General features: G+C 40.1%; 1 protein-coding gene across 3 annotated transcripts in view; it reads left to right on the top strand.

Annotated features, from left to right (window-relative positions):
- The window catches only part of SLC26A8 (solute carrier family 26 member 8), an 84430-nt gene that overhangs the window by 43261 nt on the left and 21249 nt on the right, over positions 1-19920 (top strand). For all 3 annotated transcript variants that reach the window (XM_060615316.3, XM_060615318.3, XM_060615317.3), the window contains 3 exons: positions 3791-3873; positions 14199-14346; positions 15634-15747. In XM_060615316.3, coding sequence (XP_060471299.1) covers positions 3791-3873; positions 14199-14346; positions 15634-15747 — 345 coding nt within the window. The remainder of the gene's footprint in view (positions 1-3790; positions 3874-14198; positions 14347-15633; positions 15748-19920) is intronic.

The raw sequence follows: 19920 nt of genomic DNA, 5'->3' as shown, positions 1-19920 counted from the left end.
ATACTAGGATCACTGAGTGCTTGGGTGTCCATGAGAATTAATTCCTCCTTAAGAAGTGTCCTGTTGCAGAGATCCCAAAAGTTCACCAAACGTCCATGTATTCCCGTCTATTTCCCAGGTGCCCCGTAGTTAGGCAGAACCATGTGACTTTGGGGCCAAAGCATAGGAGAAAGGGTGTGAGTCTCCATGTTCTTTCCCTGGTGTGATAATCATAGGACTGTATGTTAAAATAATATAGTCCCCCAGGTGGAATTAGCCTGGATCCCTGAGGCACTATTTGCAAAGAAGTTGCCCTGGAGAGACACTGACCCACAACACTCTGTGAGGGCAAAAAAAATAACACTAAGATCTCATGGTTTGTATGTTACCACAGCATAACCTATTCTATACTAAATAATCCAGGTCTATACTCTGCATGATTGAAAGAGGATGGGAATTGCTTTGGAAATTGAGACCAAACTCCATCTCATAACTGTCATCTACTGCTTGGAGACGTGCATATTCTTCCTTCCTTGGAATAGTTGAAAAGCTATTAATTCACAAAGTCCAGAAACGGAAAGACTACTTTTGTAGGAGACTTTCCCAATCACTGTGCATAAATAATGGTGCCCTAGAGCCCAGGGGACAATGTGCACATGGAATATGAGGAGCAGGGTCACAGGCAACCTCTCCTTTTCATGGAACCCAGCTCAGCTCTGGCACCCTTGAGCAAATATTCCCAGTACCTCAGCTGAGGCTTTGGAGTCACCAGCAGATGGCATCTGTGACGCAGATATCAGTCCTCTCTCTCTCTCTCTCTCTCTCTGTCTCTCTCTCTTTAATTTCAGCTTTATTGAGGTATAATTGACATCTAAAGTGGTAAGAGATTTAAAGTGTACATCGTGGTGATCGCACGTGCATATATATTGTGAAAGGATTCACCCATCTGGTTAATGGACACTTCCGTCACCTCACGTATTTATCTTGCCTGTGTGTGCATCTGTGCTGAGAGAACATTTACGTTCAACTCTTAGCCAATTTGTTTTTTTAAAGTTTATTTATTTTGAGAGAGAGAGAGAGCGCCAGAGAGTGTGTGCGAGTGAGGGAGAGGCAGAGAGAGAGAGAGAGAGAATCCCAAGCAGGCTCCACACTTTGATGTGGGGCTCGCACCCCCGAACCTCTCGAGATCGTGACCTGAACATTTAACTGACTGAGCCACTCAGGTGCCCCCCTACTCTTAGCAAATTTCAATTATACAGTGCAATGTTAGCACTGTGCACAATTAGCACAATTATACAGTGCAATGTTAGCAATGTCACCATACTTTCCACTAGATCCTCAGACCTTATTCATCTTAAACCTGAATGTTTCTACACTTTTATCAAACTTTCCCCATTTCCCCCACCCATAGCTCCTGGCAACCACTTCTCTCCTTTCTGTTTCTATGAGTGTGGCTGTTTTGTTTTTGTTTTTACTTATTTATTTTCTAAATGTGTATTTATTCCTGAGAAAGCCCAAGTGGGGGAGGGACAGAGAGCGAGGGGGACAGAGGATCCAAAGCTGGCTCTGCACTGACAGGCAGCAAGCTCGATACAGGGCTCGAACTCACGAACTGTGAGATCATGACCTGAGCCAAAGTCAGACGCTTAACCAACTGAGCCACCCAAGGGCCCTGTTTTTGTTTTTAGATTGCACGTATAAGGGATACCATACAGTATTTGTCTTTCTCTGTCTGGCTTATTTCATTTAGCATAATACCCTCCAGGTTCATCCATGTTGTCACAAATCAAATCCCTCTCTCTCTTTTTTTTTTTATCTTAGAGAGAGTGTGATTGCGGAGGGGGTCAGAGGGAGAGAGAGAGAGAGAGAGAGAGAGAGAGAGAGAGAGAGAGATTCAGAATTTTAAACAGGCTCCACGCTCAGCGTGGAGCCCAACGCAGGGCTTGATCCCACCACCCTGGGATCATGACCTGAGCTAAAATCAAGAATCAGATGCTCAACTGACCGAGCCACCCAGGTGCCCCAAATCAACCCTCTCTTGAGAGACAGCAACAGCAGGAATCATAGTGACATTCCTTCAAGCAACCTCAAAGGCAATGAATGTTAAGTTATGACGAAAGGCAATGAGTATAGAGGGTGCTGTGGTGGACTATGGCTGACAGATTAGTTTGTGAGCCACAGTTAAGACATTCCTTTGGGAAACGCTGTAAATAATTAGGAGGCACCGTGGAGTCAGGTGGGGGAGGAAACTGAGGTCCAGCAGTAAAAGTCAGTGGAGACTTAGAATTGTTGCAGTTGAGACATTAAACTTTTTTGTGACCTACTTTATACTCAAAGGTTATCAAAGCCTGCAGTGCATTACATATACTTATGTCAAGTCAAGTGATTGGGAACACTTTCTGCCAAGGAGCAAGGGGATATCATTTCGAACTGGGGAAAGACCTCCATGTTTCCCCTGGCAGTGAAGAAAATGGGAGAGGGAGGGTGAGAGCTGTTCTGCCTGAGGGTATAAAAAGCTTCTTACGGCACCCACCAAGACACTACTGTCTGGATGTGCTGGAAGAAAAACACCCACCAGTCTGTTCTTAACACAGTAGCGTCAAACAGTAAGGGAAAGTTTCAAGGCAATATCTGGGACCCAGGTAGAAGACACTGATAAATAATTCAAGAATCCTATAGCTATAAGAGATGATGCATATTTTAGGTTCATAATTTACATATATGTATATGTGTGTGTATTTGTGGATGTGTTTATGTAAGTTGTACGGCAAACACCAAGAAAGCATCAAAATAGCTGTCTTTGGGTGATTTGTTTCTGCTTTTTAATTTTTCATATTTTCTCTGTGTTCCTTTATAAGCCAATACTACCTTACATTGGAAATAAAAGAGTTCCTTGGCCAGTGTGTACACTTCCTGTCCCTTAACTAGGTAAAGAACAAAACTCTTCTCTGACTCAAGCTATGATCCAGATTCTTCTTTCCATTCCGATCTGTAGGGTTCCCCCGGTGTTTTCATCAGATCACAGCATCACAGGCAAACCAATTGCGATCCTGCTTGCTGTCTGGTTGAACTCGCAGAGCAGATTTATGTGTTGGTAGGGAAAATGGGGTACAGCAGCTCCATATTTATTATTCTAAGACCTGGGCATTGAGTTCTGCCGTCACTGGCTTGATTTGCTTTGGTGTGAGGTCTCTGTAAGGTGTCACAGCTGCTGGGTTGTCTATTTTCCTGCTTGTTGAAATGGAAGGGAGACTTGCCATTTTAGGAGGAAATGAAAGGGTGATTTTAAAAAAAAAAAGGCAAGTAATTGCTTTGCTGAAGATTTTTTCTTTGTGCTGTCAAACGCTACTCCATTACTTATTATTAAGGGTTAGTGGGTTAGTCAGTAATGATTCTGAGTATACCTCAACAATCCCCCAATGGATTCTTTATATTGACACAGAGTACCTAGATCTAAAGACTTTTACACCTGAGGCCTTTGTATAGCTATTACCTGAAAACATGTTTATACTGGGTCCAGATGTTTAAGGTTGGTGAGGACATCCATTTGTTCCCATTGTTATGTCAGAGACCAAGGCTGAATTTGCTTTTCATTCTGGCTACAGTGCTAACAAGAGGTTCGGGAACCAAGAGCCAGAGAGGATTTCTGCCATGCCTGCTCCACGGACCTGGCCCCACCTCTCTCTCCAACCTTCTGTGTAGGGAGTGCCACATATCTCATTCCCTGTCTTGCCAGAGGCTATAAGCTCTACTCCTAGAAGCAAAATATAATACCTAGATGATCATATGCATTTTATTTTAACCCCTACAGATTCTTGGCTTCACTGCATTTGCAAACAAGATAAGCATGGCCACAGAAACCAGCAGGACGCTCATCGATATGATTCCTTATAGGTCAGTAACTCCACTTTTCAGGATTACTTTTCCCTCTGTGTTAACCTTCGCTTAGCCTCTGACCAGACAGCCTGATTGATGGTCTCCACTAGCAGTCAAATTTGGGTAATGGGCTCAAATTCATTTTAGAATACAGAAGCTCATGAAGGAGGATGGGCTAGGACAACCCTGTGTTTTGTCTCTGCTCAGCCTCTTAACTCTCATAGTTGAGCCAGTCTCCTTACACAAGGAAACTGTTGGATGTGCTGGAAACCAGAGAGATTCACGCAGTTTTTTCCGCAGTACATCATGAGCCTTCTCAACCTCTGTACCTATCTAACTAACCCTCAAGGATGGAACAAGAGATGCCTCTTTTCCTGGCCTCTCTCCTGGAGCTCAGTGCTCAGGAGATGAGTGTTCCTTTCTGTCTTCACCCACTTAGACTGAATCGGGGTCCTTAAACATTTTCTCACTCGGCGTAGGAAGCTATCTTCGAGTAGTCGGGCATATGCAGTTCTTAAGGACTTGCGATTAATTTACATTATGATTCTTACCGGTGACTATGGGTCACTCTTGCTTCTGTTAAGAAAGTTTAATTTCCGTAACCCTGATCAGATGAGAGCGCTGGATCCTAACCACTAGACCAACAGGGAACAACACCTCGTAACCTTGATCGGATGAATCACTTTGGCTAAGGAAGGCAATGCACTGCAGTTTCTCCACCCACAGGCAGGCTCTGGAAGAGCAGTGTTCATTTCCTGAGGCTGTTCAGTAAGGAATACTGCAGAGTCCGCGATCCTGGCAGACTCCAGGATAACACAACGTAGGCTACTTTGATGAAAGCAGATGGGATTAGTCTCATGTCCTACCAGTTAGTTCTCCGTGAAATCTGATGATGACTAAGTCACTTGAAATTCTGTTCAATTAAAAAAAAAAAATGTGAGCAGACCACCGAGGCACCAGGAAGTGCAATGGTAAATAAGACAGAAAAAAATAACAATAACAACAATAAGACCGATGTTTTGCATAATTATTTTATTTCATTTGCACCTCACAGTAGTACTCCTTTTTATGGCTGAGGAAACTAAGGCTTACCAAATTTAAATTACTTGTCCGTGATCAAACAGTCGGTCAAGGGCAGAGCTACTTTTGAACCCATTTCTCTTTAATTCCAAAATTTATGATTATAATCACTCTATCATACACACTCAGTATGCTTCTGTTATTGATGACTTAAAAACCACACAGTCAACTTTTGCTTATGTTTTATCCTAAGATTCAGAGTATAGATAGACAAGTGAGCATTTCAAAACGTAATGCTTTGAACTTCCCTTTTTCTTTTTTTTCAAATTGTAATGTATAACCATTTATACACTTTATTTTTTTAATTTTATTTTTTATTTTTTAAAATTTACATCCAAATTAGTTAGCATCTAGTGCAACAATGATTTCAGGAGTAGATTCCTTAGTGCCCCTTACCCATTTAGCCCATCCCCCTCCCACAACCCCTCCAGCAACCCTCAGTTTGTTCTCCATATTTATGAGTCTCTTCTGTTTTGTCCCCCTCCCCGTGTTATATTATTTTTGTTTCCCTTCCCCTATGTTATCTGTTTTGTCTCTTAAAGTCTTCATATGAGTGAATTAATATGGTTTGTGTCTTTCTCTGACTAATGTCACTTAACATAATACCCTCCAGTTCCATCCACATAGTTGCAAATGGCAAGATTGCATTCTTTTTGATTGCTGAGTAATACTCCATTGTGTATATATACCATATCTTCTTTATCCATTCATCCATCAATGGACATTTGTGCTCTTTCCATACTTTGCCTATTGTTGATAGTGCTGCTATAAACATGGGGGTGCATGTGTCCCTTCGAAACAGCACACCTGTATCCCGTGGATAAATGCCTAGTGGTGCAATTGCTGGGTCGTAAGGTAGTTCTATTTTTAGTTTTCTGAGGAACCTCCATACTGTTTTCCAGAGTAGCTGCACCAGCTTGCATTCCCATAAACTTCCCTTTTTATTATATATTTATCCAAAGTTGCTAAAGATTAGAAAAATTGAACAATTTAAGTTAGTTCTTTCTGTGTCCGTGTCCCCTTTTAACCTAAGCTAAGAAAGAATTAAATGTGAGAGAACATCAAAAAGGAAAAAACATAAATATTTAAGGTTTACTAACATAGATTTAGGCAATAGATTTCATTTACTGTATACTTCTTTGGGACAGCCACAATATATATTTTTTTAAGTTTATTTATTTATTTTGGGGGGGGGAGGGGCAGAGAGAAGGAGAGAGAGAATCCCAAGCAGGCTCTGCACTGTCAGTGCAGAGGGGCTAGAACTCACAAACCGTGAGATCATGACCTGAGCTGAAATCAAGAGTCAGATGCTTAACCAACTGAGCCACCCAGGTGCTCCTGGGACAGCCACATTCTTTTTTTTTTTGGGGGGGGGGGGGAGGGGGAACAGCCACATTCTTAACTAACTTCTTAAAAGAACACAAAGGGGAAATTTAACCAAAGGTTAAATATCTAACTGCCTTTGAGTATTTAGTTATATTTCTAACTAGCTTATTCATTACCTGGAAAACACCCAGGTGCTTGTAAATTACAAGTATATAATAAACAGGGAACTAACATAGACATAGTTAAATGGTGAAGGAAAAGATATTCAAAAATAGGAATTTAGATTCCTGTACATAATAATGGTATGAAATAGGAAAGCAGGAGGAGATAGTGCTTTGAGTACTTTAAGTGATGCTTCCTACTTTAAGGAAAATGAAATTTAAAATGCATAAACTAATAAATTTTAATTAGATAAAGGATTAAAAATACATCACAAAATTTATTTTAAAATAATTTTTCCAAGTCGTATGTACTACATTGCTCACTTTACTGAATTTAGATTTTACACAAAACTTTAGAAGTCAATTTTGAGTCATAAAACTGTGTCTTGGTGAAATGATAAAAATAATCAAAAGAATAAACATTTCAAATAGTAAATCTCATCTAAAACACTTAGAAGATTTTTTTTTTTTACTTAGAAAATAAACCTAGAGGTATAGAAACCAAAGCATATTTGTGCTTCCAAACTCAGTTTAAAGGATTATTCTATGAATCTATGGGAAAATAACACTGGCCCCCAAATCATGAAAATTTCTTTTCCTTTTTTTAGTCTGTTAATGTCATGATTGATTTTTGAATGTTAAACCAACATTTCATCCTTAGATAAACCTCACTTGGTAATCATGTATTATCATTTTATATATTGATTCACAAAGATGTTGTTAAGAATTTTTGCATTCATGTATATGAAGAATATTGTCCTGAGAGTTTCTTTGCTTGTAATATCTGCATCTGGCTTTAGTATCAGAGTATTGTAGACATCATAAAAGGAATTGGGATGTATTCTCTTGTCTTTAATTTCTGGAAGAGTTTCTATAGAATTGGCATTATTTATTTCTAAAATATTTGGTAGAATTCATCAGTGAAAATATTTAGGCCTGCCTGGAGTTTTCATTGTGGGCAGGTTCTTAACCAAAAATTTAATTTTTTTTTCTACAAATTTAATTTTTTAATAGTCTATTAAGTACAATTATTATTAAATTACATAAGCATTGTCTATAATTCAGGTTATCTATTTCTTCTTGAGAGTACTGTTAGTTTTTGTGACTCACAGAATTTTTTTTAATGTTTATTTATTTATGTATTTTGAGACAGAGAGAGAGCATGAGCCTGTATGAGCAAGGGAGGGTCAGAGAGAGAGGGAGAGAGAGAATCCTAAGCAGCCTGCCTGCTGTCAGCACAGAGCCCAGTGAGGGGTTTGATCTCACAAACCATGAGATCATGACCTGAGCTGAAATCAAGAGTCAGATGCTTAACAGACTGAGCCACCCAGGCTCCCTGGTGATTGAACAAATTTGCCCATTTAATCTAAGTTGTCAAATATATTGGTAAAAAGTTATTTATGTTCTCTTACTATCTTGTTTTAGTAAACAGCATTATTAATATATAATTTATATACCATAAAACTCACCATTTTAAAGTGTACACTTTTGTGGATTTTAGTATATGCTCAAAGTGGTACAACCATCATCACCATCTAATTTCAAAATATTTTATCACCCCCAAAAAGAAACCCTGTCCCATTTGTCCCTCTCCTTAGCCCTTGGCTACTACTTTATCTGCTTTCTTTTTCTTTTATTTTAAGTAAACTCCACACCACACGTGGGACTTGAACTCACAACCCCAAATTCAAGAGTCACATGTTCTACCTACTGAGCCAGCCAGGTGCCACTCAATCTATTTTCTACCTCTAAGGATTTGCCTATTCTGGAATCATAAAATATGTGGCCTTTTGACTCTGGCCTCCTTCACTGAGCATAATGTTCTCAAGATCCATCCATATTGTACCATGGATCATTCCTACTTATGGCTGAACAGTATACTTATGGTATATATGGATATACCACATTTTGTTAATCAGTTCATCAGTTGATGGACATTTCAGTTATTTCCAGCTTTTGGTTATTATGAATAGTGCTCCTATGAACATTCAGGTGCCAAGTTTTTCTTTGAGTACCTGTTTTCTTTCCTTTTGAGGATATACCTAGGAGTAGATTTGCTGAGTCACATGGTAACTCTATGTTGAACTTGTTGAGGAGTTGCCAAACTACTCTCCACACTGCATCATATACTTTCCTGCCAATAATGCACAAAGGTTCCAATTTGCTCCTTCTGGTCACAAAGGTGCAGACAACAAGGTGAGCAGTCATTGTTGTTGCACCTCACTCCCATTGTTTCAAGTCCCTCCCCCTCTGGCAAAAGTGACTTCCAAGGGATTTAAAGGACTGGCACCCCATTTTTTCTTCTTCATTTTTTTCTTTTTCTCCCCTTTTGGAAGTCATACATTAAAGATTAGGACATTAAAAAATACCTGCACTTACAGGGAAAATTAGAAAATAACCACACATGCCTGGAGAAAGGAACAGGCTCAGAAAAGACCTGAGAAAACCTTAAGTTTAACGTTTTCTTCAACTGAAGTCTTATCCTTGACACAAAAACAGCCAACAACAACAATAACAAAAAACAACAAACCCTAGGGACGGGGAGAATCTGATTTCCAAAGGTACTACATTATTAGATTCAAATATCCAATGTTCAACTAAAATGTCAAGGCAGGTAAAGGAACAGGAAGTATGGCTCATTAAAATGAAAACAACAACAATAGAAATTGTCCTGAAAAAGACTTGATGGCAGATCTACTAGACAAAGACTTGAAAGCAATTGTCTTAAAGATACTTAAAGAACTAAAGGAAAATGTAGAGAAAGTAAACAATGTATGAACAAAATGGAAATATCAAAAAAGAAATAGCAAACTTAAAAGAAACCAAAAAGAAGTTATGGGGCTAAGAAGCACAATAACTGAAAGGAAAAATTCACTAGAGAGATTCAAAAGCAGATTTGAACAGTCAGAAGGAAGTGAACTTGAGGATAAGATAATGGAAATTATTGAGTCTGAGGAACAGAAGGAAAAAAGATTAGAGAAAAATGAACAGAATTTTAGGGACTTATGGGACACCATCAAGCAGAGCAACACACACTCAGTGGGAGACTCAGAAGGAGAAGAGAGAAAGAAAGGGATGAGAACAACATTTGAAGAAATAATGGCTGAAAACGTCCCAAACTTGATTTAAAAACATGAGTGTAAATGTGTAACTCTAACAAATTCCTAGTAAGAGAAACTCAAAGAGACCCATACCTAGATATATAATCAAACTTCAAAAGACAAAGAGAATCTTGAAAAGGAAAAGAGAAGTGACTCATACGTAAGGGCTTATCAATAAAGTAATGAGAGACTTCTCGTCAGAAACTCTGGAGGCCAGAATGCATTGGGCCAACAAAGTGCTAAAAGAAAAAAAAAAAAAAAACCATCAACCAAGATCCTATATCCAGCAAAATTTTCCTTCAAAAGTAAAGAAGTTAAATCATTCTCAGATAAATAAAAGCTAAGCAAGTTTATTACCACTGGACCTGCCTTAGAAGATATACTCAAGGGAGTTCTGCAGGGTAAAATGATAGGATAATTTACAGTAACTTAAAGCTGTATGGAGAAATAAAGGTCTCAGTAAAGGTAAATATTGGAAAATTATAAAAGCTAGTATTATTAACAATGGTTTGTAATTCAACATTTTATTTTTTACATAATTTAAGAGACCAGTGCATTTAAAAAAATCACTACTTTATGTTTTGAGGTATACAATGTATAAAGGTATAATTTTGTGACATCAGTAACAGAAAAGTGTATGAATAGAGCTGTAAAGGAGCAGAGTTTTTGTACGTTATTGAAGCTAAGCTGGTGTAAATTCAAACTAGAGTGTTATAACTTTAGGATGTTAAATGTAACCCCCATGGTGACCACAAAGAAAATAGTTATAGAATATATACAAAAGGAAATTAGAAAGGAATTTAAACATTTCACTACAAAAAAATCAACTAAACACAAAAGAAGATAGTAATGCAGGAAATGAAGGGCATATAAAACTATAAGACATATAGAAAACAAATAGCAAAATAACAGAAGTCTCTTCATATCAGTAATTACTTTAAATGTAAATGGATTAAACTCTCCAGTCAAAAGAGAGATTGGAAGATTGGATAAAACACATCATCCAACTATATGGTATCTGTAAGAGACTCATTTTAGGGGCACCTGGGTGGCTCAGTCAGTTAAGCGTCTGACTCTTGATTTCAGCTCAGGTCATCATCTTACAGTTGGTGGGTTCAAGCCCTGGGTCAGGCTGTCCACTGACAGCACAGAGCCCGCTTGGGATTCTTTCTCTCCCCTCTCTCTCTGCTCCTCCCTTGCTCTCTCTCTCACTTTCTCTCTCTCTCTCAAAATAAAGAAATAAACATTAAAAAAAAAGAGAGAGAAGTGCTTTAGATCCACAGACACAAATAGATTAAAAGTGAAAGAATGAGAAAAGATATGGTAACCAAAAGAGAAAAGAAGTGGGTATACAAATATAAGACAAAACAGGCTTTAAGTTTAAAAAGTTTACAAGACACAAAGAAGGACATTATATGTTATAAACAAACCAATTATTTGTATGCTATAAATAATCCAATAATTATTAAGCAGTTATGAACATTTACACACCTAATGACAAACCATCAAAATACATGAAGCAAAAAAGGACAGAATTGAAGGAAGAAATAGACAGTTCTACAATAACAGTTAGTGACTTCAATACCCCACTCTCAGTAATAGATAGAACACCCAGGCAGAAGATAAGTAAGGAGACAGGTCCTAACCAACACATAATAGACCAATCAGATCTAACAGACATACACAGAACACTGTACTGAACAACAGCATACATATTCTTCTCAAGTGCACATGGGCTACTTTCCAGGATAGACCACACTTAGGTCACAGATTAAGTCTCAATAGATTTAAAAAATTTTTTTTAAATTTTTTTAATGTTTTATTTTTGAGAGAGAGAGAGAGAGAGAGAGAGAGAGCGAGCATGAATGGGGGAGGGGCAGAGAGAAAGCAGAACATAGAATCCAAACCAGGCTCCAGGCTGTCAGCATAGAGCCTGACACGGGGCTTGAACCCATGAACCGCAAGATCATGACCTGAACCAAAGTTGGACAATTAACTGACTGAGCCACCCACGTGCCCCTAAAAATTTTTTTTTAAAGATTTTATTATTAAGCAATCTCTATACCCAATGTGGGGCTTGAACTCACAACCTGGGGATCAAGAATCACATGCTCCATTGACTGAGCCAGCCAGGGGCCCTAAGTCTCAATAGATTATAAAAGATAGATATTGTACAAAGTATTTTCTCTGACCACAATGAGATGAAGTTAGAAATCAATAACAAAAGTAAAACATAAAAATTCACAAATTTGTGGAAATTAACACACTCTTAAACAATCAATAGATCAATGAAGTCACAGGAGAAGTTAGAAAATACAGAGATACATGGAAACAAAAACACAACATACCACAACATACAATACACAAAAAAAAACAGTGCCAAGAGGGAAATTTGTAGCCATAAATGCTTGCATTTTAAAAATAAACCAACAAGCAAGATCTCAAATCAATAACCCAACTTTACAACTCAAGGAAGAATGAACTAAACCTAAAGCTAGCAGAAGGAAGGAAACAAAGATAAGAGCAGAAATAGATGAAATAAAGAATAGAAAGACAATAGAGGAAATCAATGAAACCAAGTCGGTTCATTAAAAAAATCAACACAACTGACAAACCTTTAGCTAGATGCTCTAAGAAAAAAAGGGAAGAGATCAAATCAGAAATTAAAATGAGGATATTACTACCAATTCTACAGAAATAAAGATGACTACAGAATAAAGATGACTATAACAGAGTACTGTTACTATGTGCCAACAAATTTGATAACCTAGATGAAATGGAAAATTCCTAGAAACACAAAATCTACCAAGACTAAATCATGAAGAAAAAAAAGTCTGAATAGACCTATAACTAGTAAGGAGATTGAACCAGTTATCAAAAATATCCTGACAAAGAAAAACCCTGACCCTGATGGCTTCATTGGCGAATTCTACCAAGCATTAAAGAACTGTTCAAACTTTTCCAAAATATTGAAGAGGAGGAAACTCTTTCTAACACGTTCTATGAGGCCAGCATTACCCTGATACTGAAGCCAGACAAAGACACTACAAGAAAAGAAAACTTAGGAACATTGATGATCAGTGATACAAAAATCTTCACAAATATAAGCACATGATAAGACACAATATTACTAATTATTTGGGAAATGCAAACTGAAACTGTAGTGAGATATGACCTCATACCCATTAGGATGGCTACTGTGTATGTGCATACGCACACACATACACATACACATATATGCGCATATATACATATACCTATACCAGTGTGTGTGTGTATCTAAGACAGAAAATAACAAAAGTTGGTGAGGATGTAGATTTCTTTGTGCACTGTTAGTAGAAATATAAAATGGTACGGCCACTGTGGAAAGCAATATGGTGGTTCCTCAAAAAATTAAACAGAATTACCAGATGATCCAGCAATTCTACTTCTGGATATATACCCCACAAAATTGAAAGCAGGGTCTTGAATAGATATTCATGCACCCGTGCTCATAGCAGCATTATTCACAATAGGTAAAATGTGGAAGAATTCATAATTCAACGATGAATGGATAAGCAAAATATATATACATATCATTCAGCCTTGAAAAGGAAGGAAATTCTGACATATGCTACAACATGGTTGACCTTGAGGACTTTATGCTGAGTGGACTAAACCAGTCAGAAGAAGACAAACCCTGTATGATTCCACTTACATGAGGTGCTTAGGGTAGTCCAAATCATCAACACAGAAGGGAGAATGGTAGTTGCCAGGGCTGGAGGAGGAGGAAATGGAGAGCTATTGGTTAACCGGATTAATAGGGTTTCAGTTTTACAAGGTGAAAAGAGTTACGGCGTGGATGGTGGAGACGGTTGCGCGTTCCAAGTGTATTTAACACCACTGAATGGCACGCTTAAAAATGGGTGAGATGGTGGATTTCATGCAATGCATATGTACCACACTGAAAAGAAATGAGGGGGAGAAAACTATAGGGGGGAAGGTGTAGGTAGAATTGGAAGTAATTTACATAAAAGAGGTAAAGACGTAAAAAATGTATATAAAATTATACCCTAAAAGATTTGAGTGTGAATACAAGGGGATTCATTGGGATTTTGGCTCCAAACCATCTGAGATGTGGTATCTGCCTATTGTTTATCTGCTGGTATGGTCCCTAACAGTGTAGGTGGGGCCATTTTCTGTCAGTCTTTGTGGTTTGCCTATCCTATTTGTTGCTATTGCTACATGGCAAGAATGTCGAACTGGAAGATAGCAAGTGTTCTCTCAGTGGCTTTTGTAACCTGGCTGGGTTTCCCGGCAGTTTGGGCAGGCTGCTGCCTCAGTACTCTTCTATCTTTTGTTGTTATTACTTTTTTTTTTTTTTTTTTTTTTTTTGGAGAGAGACAGTGCATGCACGCCAACAGGGGAGGGGCAGAGAGAGAGGGAGAATCTTAAGTGGGCTCCAGGCTCAGCACGGAGCCCAGCACAGGGCTCCATCTCACAACCCTGAGATCATGATCTGAGCCGAAATTAAGAGGCCGAAGGCACTGAACTCACTGAGCCAGCCCAGCGCCCCTCTTATTGTTATTTTCAAAAAAGGGTCAGGCCTGCCTGCCCCACATGATAAGGCTGGAGTGGGGAAGGAGCCAATAAATGGTTCCTGCTTTCTAGGAATAATTCCACCATTTTATTCCAGCTTCCTGTTTCCTGTGATGCCAGATTTCAACATTCTTCCTGAATTAATTTTAGAAGCCTTCTCCTTAGCTTTAGTGAGCTCCTCTCTGCTGGTATTTGTGGGCAAGAAGGTTGCCAGTCGCCATAACTACCGTGTTAATTCCAACCAGGTGAGATGAGAGGCTGTTATTTCTGTTATTTCCTCTGACCCTTAAGTCTTTGTTCTCCAATCTGAGCCTCCTGTCAACATGAAGATTGCATTTTTTTAATGTTTATTTTTGAGAGAGACAGAGCATGAATGGGGGAGGGGCAGAGAGAGAGGGAGACACAGAATCCGAAACAGCCTCCAGGCTCTGACCCCCTGCCCCCATGTGGGGCTCGAATCCATGAACCGTGAGATCATGACCTAAGCCAAAGTCTGACGCTTAGCTTAACCACTTAACAGACTGAGCCACCCAGGTGCCCCAAGACTGCATTCTTTTGTAACTAGAGAGTCAGTGAGACCAAAATTTGAATTATAATTACCAAAGGATTTTTGAGAAGCATGGCATACTTAACTTTGAAGCCACTTAAATTAACATGAGTGTTATTCGCCCAGAACAGCTATGGTGTGGGGAGGCAAGAAGATAACATATGGCATCATGTTGTTAAGCTAACAGAATTCCTCTCCTCTTAATTTCATCCTCCTTTCCAAGTTCTTAGGAGTCAACCACATACCGAGGTGCGATAAGAAATGCTAGGGAATATCAAAGCCAGGCTACTAGCATAATTAAATTGGTCTCCCAGAAACAGTCCTTGTTTTTTGTTTTTTTTTTTTAATCTCCCAGCTATTCTGAGTTTGGCCCTTTTCCTAGAACTCAAAAGAGAAATGTGGAAGAAAGAGTTGTCCCACTTTGATTTTAAGATAGTATGGAAGGAAGGGAGAAAAATTAGTATTATGTTTCCTCCTGTCATCCGAAGTCCCAGTGAAAGGGAATAATAAGACAAAAATTTCATTTCTCACTTTGAAAAAAGTGCTTTTCTTAGGATGGGTAGCTAAAATGAAGATTCAAGTTAATCCGGAAATCAGATTTGGCATCCTTTTGTTCTTTGTAAGAGTATTTCCGGGGCACCTGCGTGGCACAGCCGGTTAAGCATCTGACTTCAGCTCAGGTCATGATCACGCAAGTTGGCAAGGTGGAACCCCATGTTCGGTGCCACTCTGACAGCTCAGAGCCTGGAGCCTGCTTCACATTCTGTGTCCTTCCCTCTCTCTACCCCTCCCCTGCTCGTGCTCTCTCACACCGTCTCTCTTAAAAATAAACATTTTTTTTAAAACGGAATATTTCTGTGTTGTTTGAAGTGAAGTAAACAATCCTGTCTTCGTACATAGGAAATGGACGGTGTGTCTTTAGCTCAAACCCAAGTCTGCCTTCTTCAACAAAAGCGGGCCTAACACGTTTGCCATGTCTTTCCAGGATTTAATAGCCATCGGCCTTTGCAATGTCGTCAGCTCATTTTTCAGATCTTGTGTGTTTACTAGTGCTGTTGTCAGGACTATTATCCAAGATAAGTCTGGAGGAAGACAACAGGTATGTTGAAATAGAATCTTCTTCCTAATATAAAAGCATATTTATATCTATTCACATGTATATTCCCAGAAGGGGATTTTCTTAGTTTAATCATGTTGCTGCTTTAATGTTATGTTTGTTAGGCAAGATCTCTTGGAGGAACCTGGATTTCACACTTGCCTAATTTTTTGCTTAGATTTTTTTTTGTCTTAAAAGCTATTTGTCAACATTGAACTTGAAAGTCATTTTCTATAGAAATATTATTCTATTTTAGTGGTTTCTATGGATTAGTCTGTAAAAACCTATTTTCCATGTAGCACACCCCAAAGAGTAGTATTTCAGGTAAACTAACCATCACCTATTAACATTGCTTTCTATGGAAGGGTATATTCCCGGTCCTAGTCTGGGGAAGTAATAATACAACTCTCCCCATCCTAGCTCCAGAACTAGAAACTTCCCTAGCTTCCTCAAGGCGCATGATAAGAGCCTTTCATGAGAGAGAGTAAGGCCTTTGTCTAGATGAACCTAGAGAATTTATGACCGTTCTGCCTTTGAATATGAGAAAATTATCCAAGTCAGATTTTCTTCAGGTGCTCCGAATTAGTAAACTAAATGTGTGGGGCAGAGGGGAGAGGGAGAGGGAGAAGAAGAGGGAGAGGGAGAATGCGAGCAGAGAAGGCTCTAAAGGTGAACTCTGTCTAATTGCAGACATGATATTTTATAAGTCCAATGTTTACGGGTTCTGAACTAGATTAAAGTTCCAGCTCTACAACATGGGATATGTCCCAGCTCAGCTATGTAGCATGATGAAATGTCAAAGAACTCTCAGAATCAAAACTGGAGTAAGCCCAGGGAATGGGTTAGGACTCAGAAGGCAGAGAAATAACGACAGAGGTCAACAAGAAGCTTAGGCCACAGACGTGTGGTAGAAAGGTACAGCAATGGTCAGAAACGGAAGTGTCAGACGAATGGACACTAAATTTGCATTGGGGTGGGGGGGAAGACAAACTGTCCCAGTCCATAGGTAAATAGAGCTGAAATATAAGGTGAAAGCCAATAAAAGTCAGAAGGGGCGGGATCTTGGGTCTAGAGTAAGATCGTGTCCTATCACTTCATGTGGACTGAGTTTTGTCATAAAGCTTCTGCCAGACATGCTGGCCTTGAAGGTATACCTCTTTTCCACTCCCGTTTGATGGAAAGAAGGAACTTGGGCTATGGAGAAAAGAAGAATGTTCTGTGCAAGTGTGCAAAAACGTTGACATCCATACGAGAGGATTTCATGATAAGAAGTAGAAATGGCGTTCCCAGACATTAGTCCCCACTAACTTTTTAAGGTTTATTTATTTTTGACAGAGAGAGAGAGAGAGAGAGAGAGAGAGAGAGAGACAAAGCATGAGCGGGGGAGGGGCAGAGAGAGAGAGGGAGACACAGAATCTGAAGCAGGCTACAGGTTCTGAGCTGTCAGCACAGAGCCCGACACGGGGCCCGAACTCATAGACTACGAGATCATGACCTGAGCCGAAGTCGGACGCTCAACCGACTGACCCACCCAGGCGCCCCAGTCCCCACTAACTTTGACAACATGCTTCGTTTATTTGGTATATAAGCATGACATACATTTGGGGAGAAAAAAAGGCACACAGGTGGAAAAAATTAAATCACACGGCAAGTAACATTAAGTGCAGAATAAGCCTCATAAATAAAAAGTGCCATAAATATTACAAGAAGGAGAATGAGGGAGGAAGTGGATTTTCATGGATTATTGAAAGAGGGTTAGGATATGTAGAGATAGCCGGAAGGAAGAAGGGCTTCAGTTCAGCCTCAGAGTTGCCTTTAGCCTGTCAGACAAAGTGCCTGCTTCAAAGGCAGCCTGTGGCTCTCATTCTGTTTTCTGCTGCTACACTGTTCTCCTGTGCAGCACATTCCCCTACCAATGATATGTCCCTGCGGGGCTGTGACACTTCACGTTGGGGCATTCTTCTAGGAATGCTGGTTAAGTCCTTCCCTGAGAGCCTGGTAAATCGGGTAAATCGCCAGTTCGAGCAGAGAACGCCGCTGGCCCCCAGCCCTGGAGGCATTGGAGCTACCCAGCCTCCACCCTTCCGATCTGGACAAGCAAAGGCCCCTGAGATTCATTTTGTCTTCTTCATCTCACAGCGGCCGATGCTCTATCTCTTCTCTCGGGGGATTTTTGAGTCACTTTGCCTGAGAACACCCTTGCTTCTTCAAAGTTCCTCAGGACTATAGGAAAGAGAAGCAAGGGGCTGCCTCTGTACCTCTCAGACCTGACCTGCCACCAAGGGCCACTTTATTTTTTTTTTTTTAATCTGGCATAAATACAAACTGTGTATGCGTACCTGGATTTCATAATTCTCCTTGTCTAGAACCCACTTGCCTTCACTGGTTGCAGCAAAACCTATTGACTCTTGCTGCCACAGCCTGGGCCTGCCGTGTTGGCAGGCCATGACAGAGAGGATGTGAAGAGCCCCAGACCCATGGCCAGTTGGACTGTCCCCCACTCTGTCTTCTGGCTCATCTAGTTCTAACCACTGGGTTTCTCTGTGCTCCACAACTGGGTTCCTTTCCTTATTCCCTGCTTTCCAAGGACTGGCCATCTTGCCATGTCCCCAGACTCTCAGAACTGCTTAAAAAATTAATTATTATAAAAGAAAGAGGGGTGCCTGGGTGGCTCAGTCAGCTAAGTGTCTGGCTTAGGCTCAGGTCAGGATCTCATGGTTCGTGAGTTCAAGCTCCAAGTCAGGCTCTGTGCTGACAGCTCAGAGCCTGGAGCCTGCTTTAGATTCTGTGTCTCCCCCTCTCTCTGCCCTCCCCCCTCTCCCCCCGCCAAATAAATAAAACATTTTTTTAATTAAAAAAGATAAGAAAGAGATTATAAAAGAAAGATATGTGTTGTATTCTTTTTAGAGGGAGCAAACGGGACAGTGGAGAGAGCCTAGATTTCAGAGTCAGCCGGTCAGGTAGATTGAATCCTGACTCAGTGGTTCCTAGATGTGTGTGTGACCTGGGACTTTTGCTTTTTGAGGCTCTAGTCCTCATCTGGAAAATGGGAATAAAGATAACTTTTTGGTTATGAGAATTAAATTAGGTGACAATAGTGCCTATCATAGTGCCTGTCACTTAAGAGGTTCAAAAACCACAGCTTCTACCCTAGCTCCCTAGGGCTCCGGCCAGTGCTTGGCAATCTACAACACTTCTGCTTCATGGAACCCACTATGTATGAAGTAATTGGTGTCTGAGGGTCTGCATGTCCACAGTGGCTGTGGCTTATGGGAACTCACATTGCCTTGAATTCCCAAAGAGAAGGCAGAGTCCCCGTTTTTCTTCAAGAAAGCCTGGGAAAGTGATGGAAATGAGAACGGAATAGCAAAATATGCACGAGTTGTAGACTTCTCCATGTTTGCTGTCTGTAGACCCTGTTCAGACACAGAGGCTGAGATTCGGAGAGCCATCAAGCATCCTCCTAAGGCACAATGCCACCGAGGATTGCCCTGTGGTCCCAAAGCCCACTCATTTTGTGTGCACAGCCAGGGGAGACACACCGTTATTGGCAGACCTCCCAACCCTGTCTCAGCCGCAAATTTTATGGGATTCACTGTCCAGTTTGTACTCATTTATTTTTTTTTTTTTTAAGTTTTATTTAGTTAAGTAACTCTTCACCCTGCATGGAGCTGAACTCACAACCCCAAGATTAAGAGTCACATGCTCTTCTGACTGAGCCAGCCAGGCACCCCTGTACTCATTTAAATCTAGGTTTAACGCAGCTTATTTTAGCATCTGCATGTCTTTGTTTCTTTAAATCAGAAGAATTTGGAGAAAAGAAGTGGTAGGTTGAGCCTGCCCAGGGACAGGGACGCAAAACACAAAACAAAACACCAACAAAGAAGAAGTGATAGGAAGATAGGTGAAGGAAGAAGTGATAGGAAGTCCTGATGTATTTTCCTGTGCTGATCGAAGTAGTTTTTCTATAGAGCCAACAAAGACCACCTAAAGCAAGACGCTTAGATTAGATCCAACAACAGGTTGATGTGTACATTGGCTGAAGGAGTTTATGGCCTCAGTTACTTGTTTCAGTTCCACGAGGCATAAAATGCTTGCCCTTAGAACTTCCTGACTTTCTGTTGTAGTGGTCCATTTTCCTAAATCCCCCTTTTTGTACTACCATCACCTGGTGTC

The sequence above is a fragment of the Panthera onca genome, chromosome B2 (assembly GCF_046562875.1).
Source record: "Panthera onca isolate mPanOnc1 chromosome B2, mPanOnc1 haplotype 2, whole genome shotgun sequence".
NCBI classification, from domain to species: Eukaryota; Metazoa; Chordata; class Mammalia; order Carnivora; family Felidae; genus Panthera; species Panthera onca.
This window is presented reverse-complemented; position numbering and strand designations above follow the sequence as displayed.